Below are 16524 nucleotides of genomic sequence, written 5' to 3'. Positions count from 1 at the left end.
CACATCTGGACTCACCACAAGTTTAGTTTTGACTTTGTTTAATATAATTTTTTGAACTGCAAAACAGATTATAAGTCTTTAAAATAAGGAATGCAAAATGCAGCCTAAGCCATCTCCATTGATATGATAATGGATTTTTAATGATCATTACATTGAACAAGGATAAATCTCTTAAACTATCCTATTATTCAGGAAATTGACAAACTATACCCTTATTGTTTATCTATTCTACCCTTAAGTTTTTTAACAATTGACACGCAGGTAAATATTAAGCCAAAAGTGGATTCCCTCATCTTGCATCAGGAATTCCTTCAACTACTCCATCCCCAACCACCCTGATGAACTCCAGCCGTGATTTCAGGCTTTCCAGGCTTTTCAAGTTTCCAACTTCAATGTCACGGAGGAAAACCTCATCTTGCATCAAGTTTCCAACTTCAATGTCAAGGAGGAGGTCTATGGGCTAGGCCTGTTTGGCATGAACGCAGGTCAAATCCCATTCTAGATTGGCCAAGCCTGATACTCTTGAATATACGCAGCAGATGACAAAGGTACCTCGTCCAACCTGTTTTGGTGGTCTTCCTTCGGATCGCCTTTACGTTGCAGTTATACTTCTTGATACAACTCGAAGGGAACTCGCAAGCGGCGCATGTGCTCTTCTAAATGTGAAAGCTGCGGCTCTAGCACCTCGCACAGAAGCTTCCTATACATTTTCCCGTTGGCGCGGTTGCTCAAAAACCCTAGCTTTCGTCGTACTCATATCTGATATTTGATTATCTGTCAAAAAATCTCACGCAAAAATAGCAGTAAAGATACTTAGATATGAACTCATAATTTTGAAGTATAACGAAAACCCAAAAAGAAGGGAAAGCCCAGATCAGACAAAAACCTAATCAAACATAGCAACATAAAATACAGAGAAAAGGGGAAAATATAAAAAACAAATAAAACAAAAACAGAACAAAGATTTGAGTGAAGAAAGGTTTCTCATTAAAAACAGAAGACAAATCTTGTAAAGGCATTCTTGCTTTGTACGACCTTCGTCTTGTAAAGACATTCTTACTTCGGTTCCTGCCCTCGCTCCTCACTAGCCATGGCCGACCTTCAAACACAATGGACAAGGTCCTTGAATCCATCCGTATAAACAAAAATCAAAGGAGAAAAAAAAGATAGGCACGGAAGTCCAAAGATTTCAGTTTTCCTGAGGCAATGGAAATCTAGATCGGCGTTCAGATCTGATGCAATGAATGGGTGGGTATTGATCAGTGTTGTGTGATCACCAAACTTTTGCCATTCGGAAGTTGTAGCGGTCGTCGTTGCTTGCAACAAGGATACCAAAATCACCGCTACCGCTGCAACTTCCGACAGCGGCAATGAACAATATAGGTATTTTAGGAATTTTAAAATAATTACCAGTCACGTGATTTCACATGTGAAGGGAGTGATGGAAAATTAAGGGCAATGGAGGTTTTACACAATTAAGGGTACTTTAAGACTATGTAAATAGTAAGGATATAATTTGTTAATTTCGTGAATAGTAGGGGTAGTTTAAGAGCTTACTCAAAAATAAAATGATATAAATGTTTTATATTTATGTCAAAAATGTTTTCTAATTTTTCAGTAACTTACACATAAAAATAATAAAAAACAAAATAATTATTTTAGTGATTAAAATTTATTAATAGCATTTGATATGCATGATGTATCTTTGAAATTCTATTGGATTTTATGTACTTTTCAATTTTAAATTAACATTATAAATTTCTAGAGTTTTTTTATTAGTGATATAGTTTACAATAAACAATAGCATACTTGGTTTACTTAGCAATTTCTGAGACGCTAAGAATTTAACATTATGTTGACATTTTTTGGTAATATAAATACATAAAAACAATAAAATATAGAATATCCTTTTAGTAATTAAAATATAACAATTACTTAGAGTTATGTCTTGATCAACTTTTTTAGATTAATTATATTTTGGTAATTATTAATTAATAATTTAACTCAAATAAATAACAATATATTAATGCATTCTACACTAGTATTTTGGTATTTATTAATTAATTGAAAAAGGAACATGTTCTTTAAAAATAATATTCAACAATAATAATATATAGTTCAAAACTTATATTATTTTTATTGATTTGAGTAATTTAATATGTAGATTTATTATTGTAATTTAAATTTTGTAAATATTATCTTTTGCATTGCTTATTATTCACATGCAAATATTCAAAAAAATAAAAAAATAAAAGATCAAATCACTTATGTGACCCATGGTCTTTTAACCATGAGTGTTTGGGTTCAAAATCTTCACATCCTCAAAAATATTTTGGGATTTATTTCAAGGATATACAAAAATCACAACACTTTTTTTTTTTTTTTTTGTAACCTCCAAATAAAACACAGGCATGTCAAAAACATCATTTGGAATTTACTTTCTCTTCTTTAAAAAAAAAAGGAAAGAGTGGTCCAGCCATCTCATCCAAAGATACATAAATTTTCAGAAACAAGGAGGCACGGCCTTGCCATAAACTATGAATATGACCATGTTCTCTTCAAAAATGAACAAAAGCTTTTCTCCACCATTCCTAATATAGTGTTGATACTTTGTTTGGATTCACATTCAACTGACCATGTTAAAAATTTAGGGGTGTTCGGCAATGTGTATTATTTTGTTATTGAAAACAAACACAACTATCATATCAGCATAAATATATATATATATAGTTTTGTTGATGTGGCGGATTTTAGTTTTAAAAACAAAATCACACATAAACAAAAATAACAATTTGAGAAAATCATCTTATATATTGAATAACTAGATATAACTAACAAATAGTTTGTATGAACAAGTGCTGTAATCATGGATGTAGTCCTTGACAATGAGATTGGCTCAGCCCCATATGAATCTTATATAATTAAAATTTAAACTATAGTATTTTTACAATTTAAATAATAAAATTAAGTGAACAATTTAATATATTACCCGATCAATATGGACCCTTGATGGGATTGAATCAGGAGGATGGGTGGATTGTTGTTAACATTACTAGGGTTTTTGTGCTTGTGAAAGATGAATTGTCTCTAATAGAGTTTGCCCTATGTGTATTTCTTCTAATGAAATTGTTGTTGATTCGTTTTGTTCATGTACCCTTGGAAGAACCACTTTGTTTACTAGTCCTTGGGGTATTTCTTTTCCCATTGTTCATTACAAATTTGTAGCTGATATTTTCTCTTCCATTTAGGTTCAGTTTGGAAAAAGTGAAAATACAAATATCTACAATGCAAAGTCTTGTGTTTCATTATTATATTTCTAAATCTGTATTTGCACTGTACATATTTGTATTTGTATTCCTTCAAACTGAGCCTAATGTTGCGTTTGGAAACAATGTAAATTATGTAGAGTGTAAAACAGTCAATACAAATTGCAAAGTTGGGTTAGTTTTGCACTTACAAATTTACCTTCTTACCAAACAGACTTTTAGCTTTAATGGATGCAAATACAAATTCAAATAAAATATGTCTTTTTTTACCAAAAGCCCACTTAAATACAAATTTACTTCTTTTTTATTGATGTACTTTTACATCTCATTATCAATGTAAATATGCATTGGAAAATGTGCTTTCTGTCATTTGTAAATACATAAATGCATTGTTTCCAAACACAGTCTAAACTGAAACAAAATGCAAATTTACCCTAAACTGAAATTTACACTCCATTTGCAACGTTTATAAACACAACATAAGGAGTATAAATACAAATATATACAGTAAAAATACACACAAAGTGATATAAAATACAAGGTTTTGCACTCTACATATTTATATTTATACTCCACCCAAAGTGAGCTTTAGGCTCAGTTTGAAAGGAATACAAATACAAATATGTACGGTACAAATGCATACAAGTTAATACAAAATATATAGTTTTGCACTCTACATATTTACATTTGTACTCTTTCCATACTGAGCCTTAAGGACTAATCAATTGATAGCTCTGAGATTACTTCTGTTGTGTGTTGGATCGTTGTATATTTGGATGGCTCCTAATGAAACCCTATTTAATAAGGTAAACCGCTATTGCGAGTGGGTTTTGAAACAGGAAACTATTTTCCGGAGTGATGTCTCCTTCTGAATCATATAGTACTAGGTCCATGAATATGGTACGTGAGGCTCCAAACCATTTAATCATTGAATGCGATGCAGGTATTACTAGGGATGTGCAAGGAACATTTGGCTTCTGATAAATTTGTTGTGGCTGCAGATGGCTTCTTGGATTATATGATTACAGTAATTAAGCCAAGCTAGGTGATGTGTATTCAACACTCTCTTTTGCTAAGCATCAAGGCTGGAAGTTGTTGGTATTTGGTGATGTGTATTCAACACTGATAACCCGTTTTGACAGCACTTCACACAAAATTTTTAATTTTTGGGTCACATTTGGACTTCCATAAATCCCTCCATTGGTTTTTCCCTAGAAGAACATTTTCAGGCCGGTTAAGGTTTACTGAAGTGGCCTTATCTTGAAGTCTATTGGCAACAAAATAAGCTGATTTGACAGTAAAGAGTCCATTTCGGTTCAGTTTCCAGCAAAGTTTGTCATCCCATTGGCCAATTGCCAGGTTAATGCTTAGGATATTATTAGCCACTTCATCAAAATTTTCTTTAATTAACCTTTCATTCCATCCTCTCTACCCCTACAACATGAGATCCTTAAATCAAATTTGGGTTGTTGAGTCTAGGTCCCATAATTTTAAACCCAGAAATGTGGCCAAGCCAGGGATCATCCCACACTTTGAATTTAGCACCCGAGTTAATAGCCCAGCAAGCTCCTCCTTGAATGATATCCCTCACAGCCAGAAGGCTCTGCCAACCCCAAGAGCCTTTTCTAGGGAGTCTTGACGACAAGAAATCTTTACCTTTGAGATGCTTAGCTTTTATGATTTTAACCCAAAGATTATCCTCCTCAGTGCAATTCCCCAAGCTTGCTTAGCTAATAAAGCAATATTAAATAAATGTGGGTCTCTAAAGCCAAGGCCTCCATTCAGCTTATTTTTACTCATGGTGGACCACTTAACCCAATGAATTTTCTTTGTGGAGGTTTTTCCCCACCAAAATTTTCTTTGGAGTTTCTGCAATTCATTACAGACACTCTTGGGAATTAAGAAACAAGACATGGTGTAGGCTGGAATAGCCGTAACCACAGCTTTCAATAAGACTTCTTTCCCAGCTTGAGAGATAAACAAACTCTGCCAAGTGGACAATCTTTTCTCCACTCTCTTGATTAAGTGGTTAAAAGAGGGCCTTTTTTTGTTCTTCAAATCTCAGTTGGCAGCCCCAAATAAATGGATAGCTGATCCACTTTTTTAACATTGAGAAACCGAGCCAACATTTTTTGTGGTTTTGGGTGCATATTTCTGCTAAAGAAAACCTCAGATTTTGAAAATTTTACCTGTTGACCTCAGGCTCATACATTCTGATAGTATCCAATAGGTGTTGTCCCTCTTTCAAGTCAGCTTTAGAAAAGAAGTAGCTGTTGTCTGCTTAAAATAAATGAGATACAGAAGGACAATTTCTAGTAATCTTTATGCCAGAGATTTTCTTTTGAGTCCCCATTCTAGAAAGCCTGACAAAGAGAACTTCAGAACACAAGAGGAACAAGTAAGGGGAAAAAGGATCTCTTTGCCGAAGCCCTCTCTCTCAGGTTTAAATCTGTTGCCTGGGCTCCCATTTATTAAGATTTGACAGGAAACTGATGTTTTTTTGATAGGTATAGGAAACTGATGTTACACACTCCATGGCCCATTTTATCCACTTGCTCCCAAACCCCAACTTAGACAAGGCCTTTTCTAGAAATTAAATACCAATCTACTATCAATCTTTAGCTTGAGTTCACACTATGAAAGGACATAATACAAACACCATGCTCTATGAGGATATGAATGTGATCTGATCACAGTGGTCCACTTTTCATGAACAAAGATGTTCAGAACAGTCTGTACCCCAATGGATCACTCAGAGAGAGAGAGAGAGGCAAGTCTTTCTTATGAGAAGAAAGTTGGATATTAAAGGAAGCATTACTGGTTCCAGATTTGAAATGAAAAATTGCAAAGGAAAACTGAGTGAAGTCACAAAATTTCTAGCAGAACTTCACCCATCCATGTCTTCCCAGAATCTAGCTTTATTACAGGAGTCAATGTCATAAATGTAATATGATGTGATTAGAAAAGTTAGAATGGAAGAACTGATTAATTTCCAACTACAAGGTAAAACAGGAGATGCTCTATTCTAAATACTATAATTTTGGTAAAGGCAAAATTCGCTTTTGACCATTAACTATTGCATTCTGTTGTTAAGTTGGAAATATCTATCACCATTTTCCAAGCAATAACGTTTTGTCTTCTTCCATCCAACCCTTATCCTGAGCACCTTCCTCTGTTCTTGAGAACCACCTCTTAGTTCACTAGATGAACTTCTAGACTTCCTTAGGTCCTGGGTCCCACAAAATATTATGCTCAAATCATTTGCCTCACATACTTTTACAGCAGTGCAACAGTATCAAAAAGGTTTCCAGATGTTAGAGTAATCTGTCAGGATGGGGAATTGTCAGTCTAGTAGATCTCCTAGGTGAGACTAGAAGAATTGACTACTGGAAATTCATCTTCTGCATGACCCCCACTAGCTACATGTTCATTCCCAATTTTATATTTTCTCGTGTGTTACAAGAAAGGTCATAGTTTTAACATAGCACAGTAATAGAAAAAAAGGACAATATAATATCATTTGTAAGCTTTAACTGACAAAATTATAATGTTTTTGTATCCATATTCTTCTTATAGGTCAATTATTTATTTTTTCTTTTTTGATCAGTGAACAATAAAATTTTATTGTAGCATTAAAATAGTTCTATACAACAGAAATGTGCCAAGCACCTCTTTTTTTGTAGGCTAGTTACCTCCCTACCCCTTGTTATTGATGACTGTTCACAACTAATTCCCCAGTTCAATTTCCCCTGAGAACATTTGAGCCTATGGACTCCTTGCTGAGCCAAGGCATTTGCCATGGAATTGGCACTCTGATATGTCTAATGGAAGGTGGAATTCAGTTCAGTCGCCAATCTTGAACTTCTCTTATGTAATATCTATATTTCCAAGTTCCCAAAATTTTTGTCTGAATTCTGAACCAGCCCACCACTACTTTTGACTCACCCTCCACCCAAATGTGCTTGTATTTGAGGGGTTTTTTCCAATCATAGCCCTTGTAGATTCTCCATATCCAACGGGTTTTGAATGTATAGCCATTATAGCTTCATGTTTCAACACCCAAAGAACAATGGTCTCCCCATTTTCTAAACACAGAAAATACAAGGTTCCCGGTTCCCCTATAACTCTTCAAAAACTACACAAAAATTTAAATGCGAGTGGAGAAATGTTCATACCTCAATAAGTCTCAAAGTCTGGCATCAAATGGATGCTTTTGGCATCATTTACCAGCTGCATAAACGAATTCAAAGATAATAGTGAAAAATAACAAGGCAAAATCTGCACATGGAACCATAATTCTCAACCTGGAGCTTATTTAAGAAATAAAAGTTTCATATCTCAGCGGCCCTCAAAGGAAATCTTTGTCACAGCAATGCGTCAGAAGGAAACCCTCATGCAGCTATCATGCAGCTAAAAAATATCCTACTTCATTGACTTCAAAACAAATTTCAAATACCATCAGCCAACTGATATTAAGGTGATGCTTATAAACCAGAAAACTTAATTATAGTGTAAAATAAATAAAACAACAGTTAAGCTATCCTAAATAAACTCACAGAAATTTCCACTCTCCAAGGCTCCTTATTTCACTGAAAGTTGAAAAAAATAGCCAAAAAGAAAAAAAAAATGAAATAAGAAAAACTCCTGTGAACAATCAGCCCACTCTTTAGAAGTATTCCACCACAAATTAGAATACAAAACATCAATTAGAATCTAGCCAACATCTTTAAAGAGAAGCCCACTCTAATCTTGACTTGTTCTTAATTCTTATGCATATATTTTTATAATTAAATAATTAAATGCAAATATGTATATGTATATATGCATAAATTAACAAAAATAAAGAAAAAGGGAAGCTAAAATTATCACTCTTCTGTAGAAAGAATCTTTGAACTCTCATTCCCAACTCTGAATTTCTGTTTCGGTTTCAGCTTGTGTCTCAGAACCCACATTTGTCCCCACCAAGAATTTCTGGGAAAAAAAAAAGAAAAAAAGGGGATAAAAAGCATCTAGGTGTTCTGTTTTGTTCTGTTACTAAAACTCTGTTTTCAGTTTTCACCTAATAAGTGTCTTCTTCCTTCCCTTTGCCTCTCAATTCTTTGTTTTTTCTACATCTGCATAAGGAACCCTAACCCATCAACTTGGAATTTATTCAAGGAATAAAATGTTCATGCCTTCATGCAGCTCAAAGAATGGCAGATTCTTTGTCATAGCAACACATCAGAAGGAAACCCTCAATCAATAGCTGTAATTGTTTGAGCCTCTCATGCAGACTGGTTAGTGTTTGAGAGAAGGAAGAAGACTCATGAGAAAGACGATAAGGGAAAAGGAGAGAGGGAAAGGAACAAAGAAGAGAAGAGATCACAATCCTGTCTTGGATTCCCTTGTCCAGACTAGTCTGGTTTTGGGAGAGGATAACTGTGGAAAAGAAGGGAAAAGAAAAGGGATCATGAGAGTTGGAGAGTGTTTTGTGTTTTTGGTCTGATATTGTAAAGTGTGCCAGCATGGATCCATTAATCCATGCTGGTAAGTTAAAGAAAAAACATAACAAGAAAGCTGATGTCAGTGGGAGTATTTTGCCAATATAATTTGAGAGTGGGAAGGCAGTACTGCTGAGAATAAAGTACATGGTGCAGATCAGAGCAATCTTTTAAAATGCGGAGGCGTGACGCGAGGCGTTCCACTACCTAAAGGCGTGAGGCATAGCTCAGAATGTAAGAGGTGTAAGCCTCCTTAAGAGGAGAGGGATGAGGAGGAAGGAGGAGGAGGAAGGGGAAGAGGAAGAAGAGGAAGGAGGATCCCATTTTTCTTTATTTTTAATAAAAATCTTTTATATTAAAAAGAATGAAGATGAATAGCACTAGTTGAAAGGGGGGGTCTTGTCGAAGCGGAGGTGAGCGAGTGAGAACACAAAAAATAAATAAATAAATAAATTGGGCTGCACTGAAAAGGGGGGCTGGGGGCACTGGGGGCAAAGCCCCCGGCCCAATTTCTTTCCCCTTATCTATTCTTCCCTTCCCTTTTCTTTTCTTTCTTTTTCTCTTTTTTTTTCTTCTCTTTCTTTCTTTTTCTTTTTCTTTCCCTTCCCTTTCCTTTTTTTCTTTTTTCTTTTTGTCTTTTTATATGAGGCGTACGCCTCTTGCACCTGAGACGTATGCCCCAGAGGTGTCAGTGCCTCTGGCCTGCACAGCTGCACCTTAGGGTGTTTTGGGGGTGCCTTGCCTGGAGACGCCTTTTAAAACACTAGATCAAAGCATTTATACACCAGCTAAAATGTACAAGTTTCATGCAGAACCATGCTTGTGAAGAAGAATGGAAAATTACAAAAGAACATAGTGTGGAGGATCTAATCAAGTTAATCAAAGTTAAATAGAATATTGGGCAATGGGTATTGATATGGGAGGAATTAAAAGGCATCAAGATGGAGGATCTCATGATAGGATAGTAATGGCTAGAGCTGTCAATAGGCTTGCATCAAGAGATACCAGCTGGGAACCAGCCCCCAAAGGAAGGCTAAAATTTAACCTCGATGACTGCAGTTTTGACAACTCAGGAGCCTCAGGTGTGGGAGGTGTAAGAAATGAATAAGGTAGAATTTTGCTAAGTTTCTCAGAGCCTGTGGGAATTGGAAACTACTTGAGAGATGAAACTTTGGCTACGATTAAAGGGCTGAAATTGATTGACCATCGTAACTGGAGGAACTTGATTATAGAAGGTAACTATGAAGTGGTCATTTCATGGATAACAACAGAAGAAGAACCACCTCCATGGATGTTCTGATTCTTAGTAAGAGAAGTTAAATATCTAGGGAGGTACCTGAATTGCTCATTCAGGTGGATCAGTTGATGCCTAGGATGGCAAATGGGCTGGCTATTTTTTTAGCAAAAGCAGGGATGTCGAGGCAAGAACTTGAATGGGGCTTACGAGGGCCAGGGAATGATCTGTAAATTGTAGGCCAACTATATTATCAACTTGTATTACAGATGAAAGCTGGTCTTGCATTGCCAACACTGTCTGTCTGGTGACAGTGGGGTTCTTTCTCTCTTCATTTAATGAATGAAATCCATTTATGTCAATTATAAAAAAATGGTTATATTAATTGAAAACCAAAGCTACAGCTAATGGGAGTTATAAAACCTTAAACCAAGCCTCCAAATACATTAGATGCCAAAGAAACATGAAAGCTCAATTTCAGTAAAAAAAGGGAAAAAAAATCAAACAAAACATTCTAGCATCTCAAATTTGGTACTTAATATCTCTAGTAACATGCCAGTTTACTGAACTTCTACCTGTACAGTTCTACATGTTAAGTACTTTGATGGAGAAGAAAACAAGCTCATATTGTTTTAACTTACTTATAGCTAAAAGGGCATGAATGGATCAACCTATAAAGGCTATTCATGAAAAATAAAAGAAGGTTCTTTCAAAAGAAAAGGGAACAGAATATAAACGATTCTTGTTGCCATGGAGACCATGATTTGCTAATAAATTAAGTTTGCAACATTCTATATGGGATTGCAAAAGCTTTCACAATGCATCAAAGTTTCTACAATTCCACGTACTACAACATTGTAGCTATCTTGAGATATTGACCCATATTCAATCAACTTGAGAACCCGTTGGCATATATCATTGCATCTTTGTATCCTACATTGCAGCTCCCCTGATATTTGATTCATGGCTTGCCCATTTTTCACATCCTTGGTCCATCGGTTCAATATATAGTGTGATGGAATTTTAGGTACAGCCGAAGTATGGAGAACAGCCATAGCATGTCTGCAGAGAAAGCCATTATATTCAAAACAACGGCATAAACATGAGATAACCGATTTTGTCTCATCCCATGCCACTATGAAGTCGTCTTGTTCTTCAAAATCTTTGACTTTAAATGTTGTTGTGGTCCCATCTTCTTTCTCTTTTCTTACCTGGCAAGAAACAATTTCCAAAACCTCAACTTGAAATTTCTTAAATACTTCAGTTGTGTAGGTTGTTGACATTTGTTTCTCATAAGGTGAACAAGTTTGTAGAACAGGTATTCCATGCCATGAATCATAATCTGCTCTATATTCTTTTTCACACATGTCCTGCAGGACAATTTTGTATTGCTTTAGAAACTCTTTCACTGTTGTTTCCTTGTGGACATACTTATCATAGATGCTTTGAGATTGTTGCACAGTGGACATCCCAGCGAAAAATGTATCTGTCATATAAGTTGGCACCCATAGTTTACGATCTTCATATAAAGATTTTAACCACTCATCTTCACCAAGCTCAAATATTTGAATCATTTTGAGCCATTGGTCTTCAAATTCTTCCTCTGTCCATGACCTATAAATGCATTTCTTAAATTCCCCCATAAAGTTTACATGTCTTTTGATTACATGACTGAGATTCTGAGGTACCTTACTAAGAATATGCCATAAACAAAACCGGTGGCGTGCACTTGGAAAAACCTGTGTAATTGCTGCTTTTATAGCATCATCTTGGTCAGTAACGATTACTTTTGGAGCCACTCCACCCATTGCTCTAAGCCATGTCTTCATCAGCCATACATATCTTGATGTAGTCCCATCTGCAATTAAAGCACATCCAAGCAATGTAGGCTGACAGTGATTATTCACTCCGATAAATGGGGCAAATGGCATTTTATACCTATTCGTAAGATATGTTGTATCAAAACATACTACATCACCAAAATTAACATAATCATGCCTCGCTTTAGCATCAACCCAAAGTACATTCCGTAGGCATTGTTCATCATTCAAATCAATTGCATAGAAGAAGTTTGAATTGTGTTCTTGCATATTTGTGAAGTAATTAAGCAGAACCTGTGCCTCCTCTTTGTTTACTGCTAGTCGGCATTCTCTGTCGAAATGATCGCCCATGTCTTCTGAAAAATCAACATCTTGATATCCACCACATGGTTTCACCATTGCAGCATAAATGTTACTAATTTGAACCCCAAAGGCATGTAAAATATCTGCATTATCTTTGCTAGTTGGATTTGTACTCCTCTGGCCACGAAGATAACGTGCTTGGATTGGCTGGAGCTCATGGTTATGCTCATTGTTGAAGTTATTTATTGCCCATTTTCCATGTTTCCTTCTACTGACATGCATTGATGCCTTGCAGCCTACCTTATAGCAAGGTCTTGGGTTTCTGACTCCTATTGTCTGTTTCTTTTTCCCTTCTCTAGAGCATGCAAAAGTTGCATGGGTGAATTCCCTATTCCTTCCGCATGAAGTGCTTTTCTTTAAAGTGTCAAATCCTACAATCCTAGCATATTCTCTGTAAAAGGAATATGCTTCCTCAAGTGAACCAAATTCCATTCCTTTGCATGGAAGAGGAAAATCCACACCACCTTCATCTTCACCATGAATATCTCCGTCATTCATTATAATTCCATCCACATTCTGCCCAACATCATTAGTTTTACTTCCATCTACAGACACATCAAGATCTATTTCCATTAAGAGAAGCTCAGTCTCATTAGTTGGGAGTTGCTTTATCTATGGAAGAATGAAAAAAAAAAAAAGGATGGAGTTAGAAATTATTAGTAATGCAGTGTTAACAAGATTTTCCCCAGAAAATAAAAAAGTAAGACAAGATTGAGAAAGTAACCAAATTGAAAAAAGTACAAGGCAACATGGATTGGGGGGGCTTAAATACTAATTTGACATGAAAGGGGAAAAAACACGCATAATCTCGAGTTGTCAGTAAGCAAAACAATAGAAAAGGAAAGAATAAAAAGAGTGACTGAAAACAAACAGGTTACGACTGCAAGTAAGACATAATTTAAGAATGAATTTATCAATTAGGAAGAAAAATTTACTAAAAATTATACTAATTACAAAAGAACAAAAAAGTGATGGGTGTTGAGTAAGAAAACAAACTTTAAAACGCCAACATTTAGGTACGAATGATTGATAGACGAATTTTAAATAGCCAAGAATATGCAGATTTCTCTACCTGAAATATCAATTATGAAAATGAAAACTCGCCAACAACAAATAAATAACGAAAAATGGAATTAGAAAATGGGATAATTAGATCTCAAAGAACTGATAAGGGTGACAAAGACAATACAGATACAAGCCTATAAATCACCAGGAACACTTGAGTAGACGGCCACAGCTATGTGATTTAAAGGGAGGAGAGAGAGATGAAGGGGTACCTGCCGGCAGCAATAATTGCAATCGATCAGCAGCGACAAAGACAACCGACGACTATAGAGAAGGGATAGAGGGCTAAGGCAGAACGCAGAAATTGTGTTCAGCAAATGCTAGTCATGGCTCGAAGTCGAAGTGCTCGCGACGAAGATGGCGGAGTAAAAACCACAAAAGCACAGAAGCAAATCAAATCATGGAGTCATGGGCTCCCGATGCCCGTGATAATATTTTGTCGTTTTGTGTTTTTTAATTCCCTTGTCCCGTTGTCCGTCCTGGACTTGGGGGTGTAACTTGGACGGGCCCAACCCGATTTCGGACCGACCCAGGCCACAATTTTACGACTGCTGCGCTTGGGCTTTCCGTCATCGGGCTAACATGGACTCAAAAGTTGGGGTCTTTTACTTTTTAGGTTCGCCCCTCTCCTAGTCTCTGGTAATCCAAATCAAATCAGCAGGCCCAATTATGTACATATGTGTTCTCTCTCTCTCTATATATGGATATTTCTTTTTATATGCACAATTTCTTGGATAAATTTTAAAAACCCCCCAGTATTATGGGGTCTGTGACAAATACCCTCTGTGCTATTACCGTGAAAGAAAGATTCTTTTCCGTTAGCCTTCCGTCCAAAATGGTCATTGCAATATTTTTTAATCTCCATACTGAAAAAAAAATACTGTTCATCTTCCCCGACCTCACGAACAGCGGCGGTAATCCCCATATGGGAATGGGATCGTGAGGCGGTAATCCTCATACTTTCATCTACGGGGTGCTGCTCTCCAGACAAATACCAACCCAGCTCACTCTTTGAAGCCAACCTCAACTCCCTACTGTCCTCCATTGCAATCTCAGCCTCTCATTCTGCTTATAACAGTTTACAGTGGCAAATGGCACCTCAATGCCGGCCGATGCAGCGGTGATTTGAAGACAAGTGACTGTTCGTGGTGTGTCCAAAACGCCGTTAGCCAGATTAGTTTGGTGTGCCCTTACTCAATAGCAGCTAGTTTACAATTAGATGGGTGCTTTCTAAGATACGACAATGACAACTTCCTGGGGAAACTCGACATGGCACAGGTATACAAAAAATGCAGTCGCGATGCTAGTAGTGATGTTGAGTTCTTTAAGCGCAGGGACGATGTTCTTGCTGACTTGCAAGGAGCAAATGGTTTTCGAGTTAGCAGCCTGGGGTCTGTGGAGGGTTTTGCTCAGTGTTTGGGGGATCTGAGTTCTGCCGATTGTTCTTCATGTCTTTCGGAAGCCGTCGGGAAGATGAAGAATGCATGCGGGTCGGCGTCAGCAACCGATGTCTACTTGGCCCAGTGCTATGCTCGACACCGGGCCTCTGGCTACTATGATTTCCCTTCAGGTGCAATTCATAATTTCGTATTACTTCTTTTGCATTTTTCCTTGTATTTCCTTGCTTGTGAGTGTGTTAAGCAGAAACCTCAGAAAAATCTCACAGAGAGAGAGAAATTAGTACCACTAGACGTAGAAGCGACTAAGCTTCAGTTGATGATCAATAAGGTCATATCCACTACGCAGTGAACTAAAATAGTTCAACAATCTTAAGCTACTATGTCTAACTACCAAGGATATATGTTCAGCAAGAGCAGTCATTTCCAGAGAAAAAGCTTAGAGAACTATGTTTGAAGGGTCATTGACTTCCTTTTATAAAGTTTAAGGCATTAATTAGCTCCTCCACTTTCATTCAAATATCGAAATAATTAATTAGTGTTTCTTAAAGATACGTATATGTGTCTGCGTTTCCTTTTCTCTGATGAAGATGGTTTTTTGGCTTTCTCATCGCACCCCAACAAACCAATGGATGAGAGAGAAAGGCATCAAGTAGACTTGCTTAATTGTAGAAAAATTCCCTTACTACTTTTGCTTTTTATGGCTGCATGCCTGTAGATACCTCCACCGATGACTAAATCGGAAAGACGGTGGCAATAATCGTTGGAGTACTGGCAGCACTCGCTTTGTTCATCGTCGTCCTTTCCTTTATGCAAAAAGCATGTGGTATTTAGGGCTATAGAGACAAGAAAGAAAATATGAGAAATGGGTTTCATCTATAATTATAAGAGATAGTATGAGAGAAGACGGTGAGAGAGGGGAAAAGAAGAGAAGAAAGGGAAAACAATATGTTAAATAGGTTTAAAAAGAAAAAGAGCAAAAAAAGAAAATAGAAAAAGTTTAGTGGGTATTTTGGTAATTTAATGCATGGGTCTTTATTGCAAAACAAAGTACAAGGGGTCTTTGTCACACACCCCATAGTACAGAGGGGGATCTTTGTAATTTACCCTAATTTCTTTAATAAATCATTTTAGTATGCATGGATTGATCAATTCAAGCTTGTCACCTAGATCGGAACCAATCCAAGTGCATCAAAATTCAATATAGACTAAGGTGGCATTTGACAACACTTTTCAGATTTGTCTGAAATGAAATATCTATTTTTCAGACACAATGCTTATTTGGTGTTGTATCTGAAAAAGATACGAAAAGCTTTTTTAGATCTAAAATTGTAAGACTTAGGCCCGTCACTTAACGCATTCAAGCACATTTCATATGTGGCCTAAAGTTGAAATTACCCCTACCACATTCAATCTCTCTCCTCTCTCTCTCTCTCTCTCTCTCTCTCTCCTATCTTCCAACCATTGTCACTGCAACTCTTTGCAGTAGCGGTGGTTCTTTCCAATTTTAATCTTATTTTAATAAGTTCTTTATCTTTTGTAAATTATATTTGCATTAATTATTAATTATTTTATTTTTTATTAATCACTAAATATTTTAATAGTCTTAAGGCATTGTTTTGATAATTATTAAATTTTTTATTGCTTTATGTTGTTTATTACTATTTTCATTATTATTTTAACTCATAATAATTTATTTTTAATTTATAAATTGATATTATTTTTTATTTTTATTTTTATTTTAATAAATTATTTCCAATTTTTATAATTTACTCATATTTTTTAATATTATTTTGAATTTAATAAATTATTTTTTATGAAATAATGCACAATGAACTAAAAATTACCAAATAGCCTATTTTAGGGGTAAAGTAGTAAAATCAAAGAATTTCAAATGTT

The 16524-nt window shown here is 36.0% G+C and overlaps 1 protein-coding gene, 1 long non-coding RNA gene and 1 pseudogene across 4 annotated transcripts; 1 reads left to right on the top strand and 2 right to left on the bottom strand.

The window, feature by feature from the left end:
- Window positions 1-71: 71 nt before the first annotated feature.
- Window positions 72-1174, bottom strand: LOC148864208 (uncharacterized). Its single transcript, XR_016110480.1, has 2 exons — window positions 1036-1174; window positions 72-774 (listed from the first exon to the last, which is right to left on the bottom strand). It is a non-coding gene; the product is annotated as an uncharacterized LOC148864208 (long non-coding RNA).
- A 957-nt stretch (window positions 1175-2131) lies between these two features.
- On the bottom strand, window positions 2132-13791 carry LOC148864207 (protein FAR-RED IMPAIRED RESPONSE 1-like). Of its 3 annotated transcripts, none has more exons than XM_088980168.1 (3): window positions 13441-13791; window positions 10829-12775; window positions 2132-7855 (listed from the first exon to the last, which is right to left on the bottom strand). In XM_088980168.1, the coding sequence occupies exons 2-3, from the start codon at window positions 12734-12736 to the stop codon at window positions 7853-7855; spliced, it is 1911 nt and encodes a 636-aa protein (XP_088836294.1). In that variant the 5' UTR covers window positions 12737-12775; window positions 13441-13791; the 3' UTR covers window positions 2132-7852. The 3 variants fall into 3 exon arrangements, with proteins under 3 accessions (XP_088836294.1, XP_088836293.1, XP_088836292.1); XM_088980167.1 differs by lacking the exon at window positions 2132-7855 and adding an exon at window positions 13160-13235 and having other exon boundaries at window positions 10744-12775; window positions 13441-13635; XM_088980166.1 differs by lacking the exon at window positions 2132-7855 and having other exon boundaries at window positions 10744-12775.
- Window positions 13792-13988: 197 nt separating this feature from the next.
- LOC148864206 (plasmodesmata-located protein 8 pseudogene) lies at window positions 13989-15459 on the top strand (annotated as a pseudogene).
- Window positions 15460-16524: the final 1065 nt, after the last annotated feature.

This window comes from Nelumbo lutea, chromosome 3 (assembly GCF_056320005.1).
Source record: "Nelumbo lutea isolate HS-2025 chromosome 3, American lotus-T2T, whole genome shotgun sequence".
NCBI classification, from domain to species: domain Eukaryota; kingdom Viridiplantae; phylum Streptophyta; class Magnoliopsida; order Proteales; family Nelumbonaceae; genus Nelumbo; species Nelumbo lutea.
The sequence above is the reverse complement of the archived record's forward strand: the minus strand, read 5'-3'. Positions and strand labels throughout refer to the sequence as shown.

Excerpts from the sequence above, each read along its gene's own strand:
- LOC148864207 (XM_088980166.1), bottom strand. The coding sequence starts at position 12,736 with ATGGAAATAGATCTTGATGTGTCTGTAGATGGAAGTAAAACTAATGAT.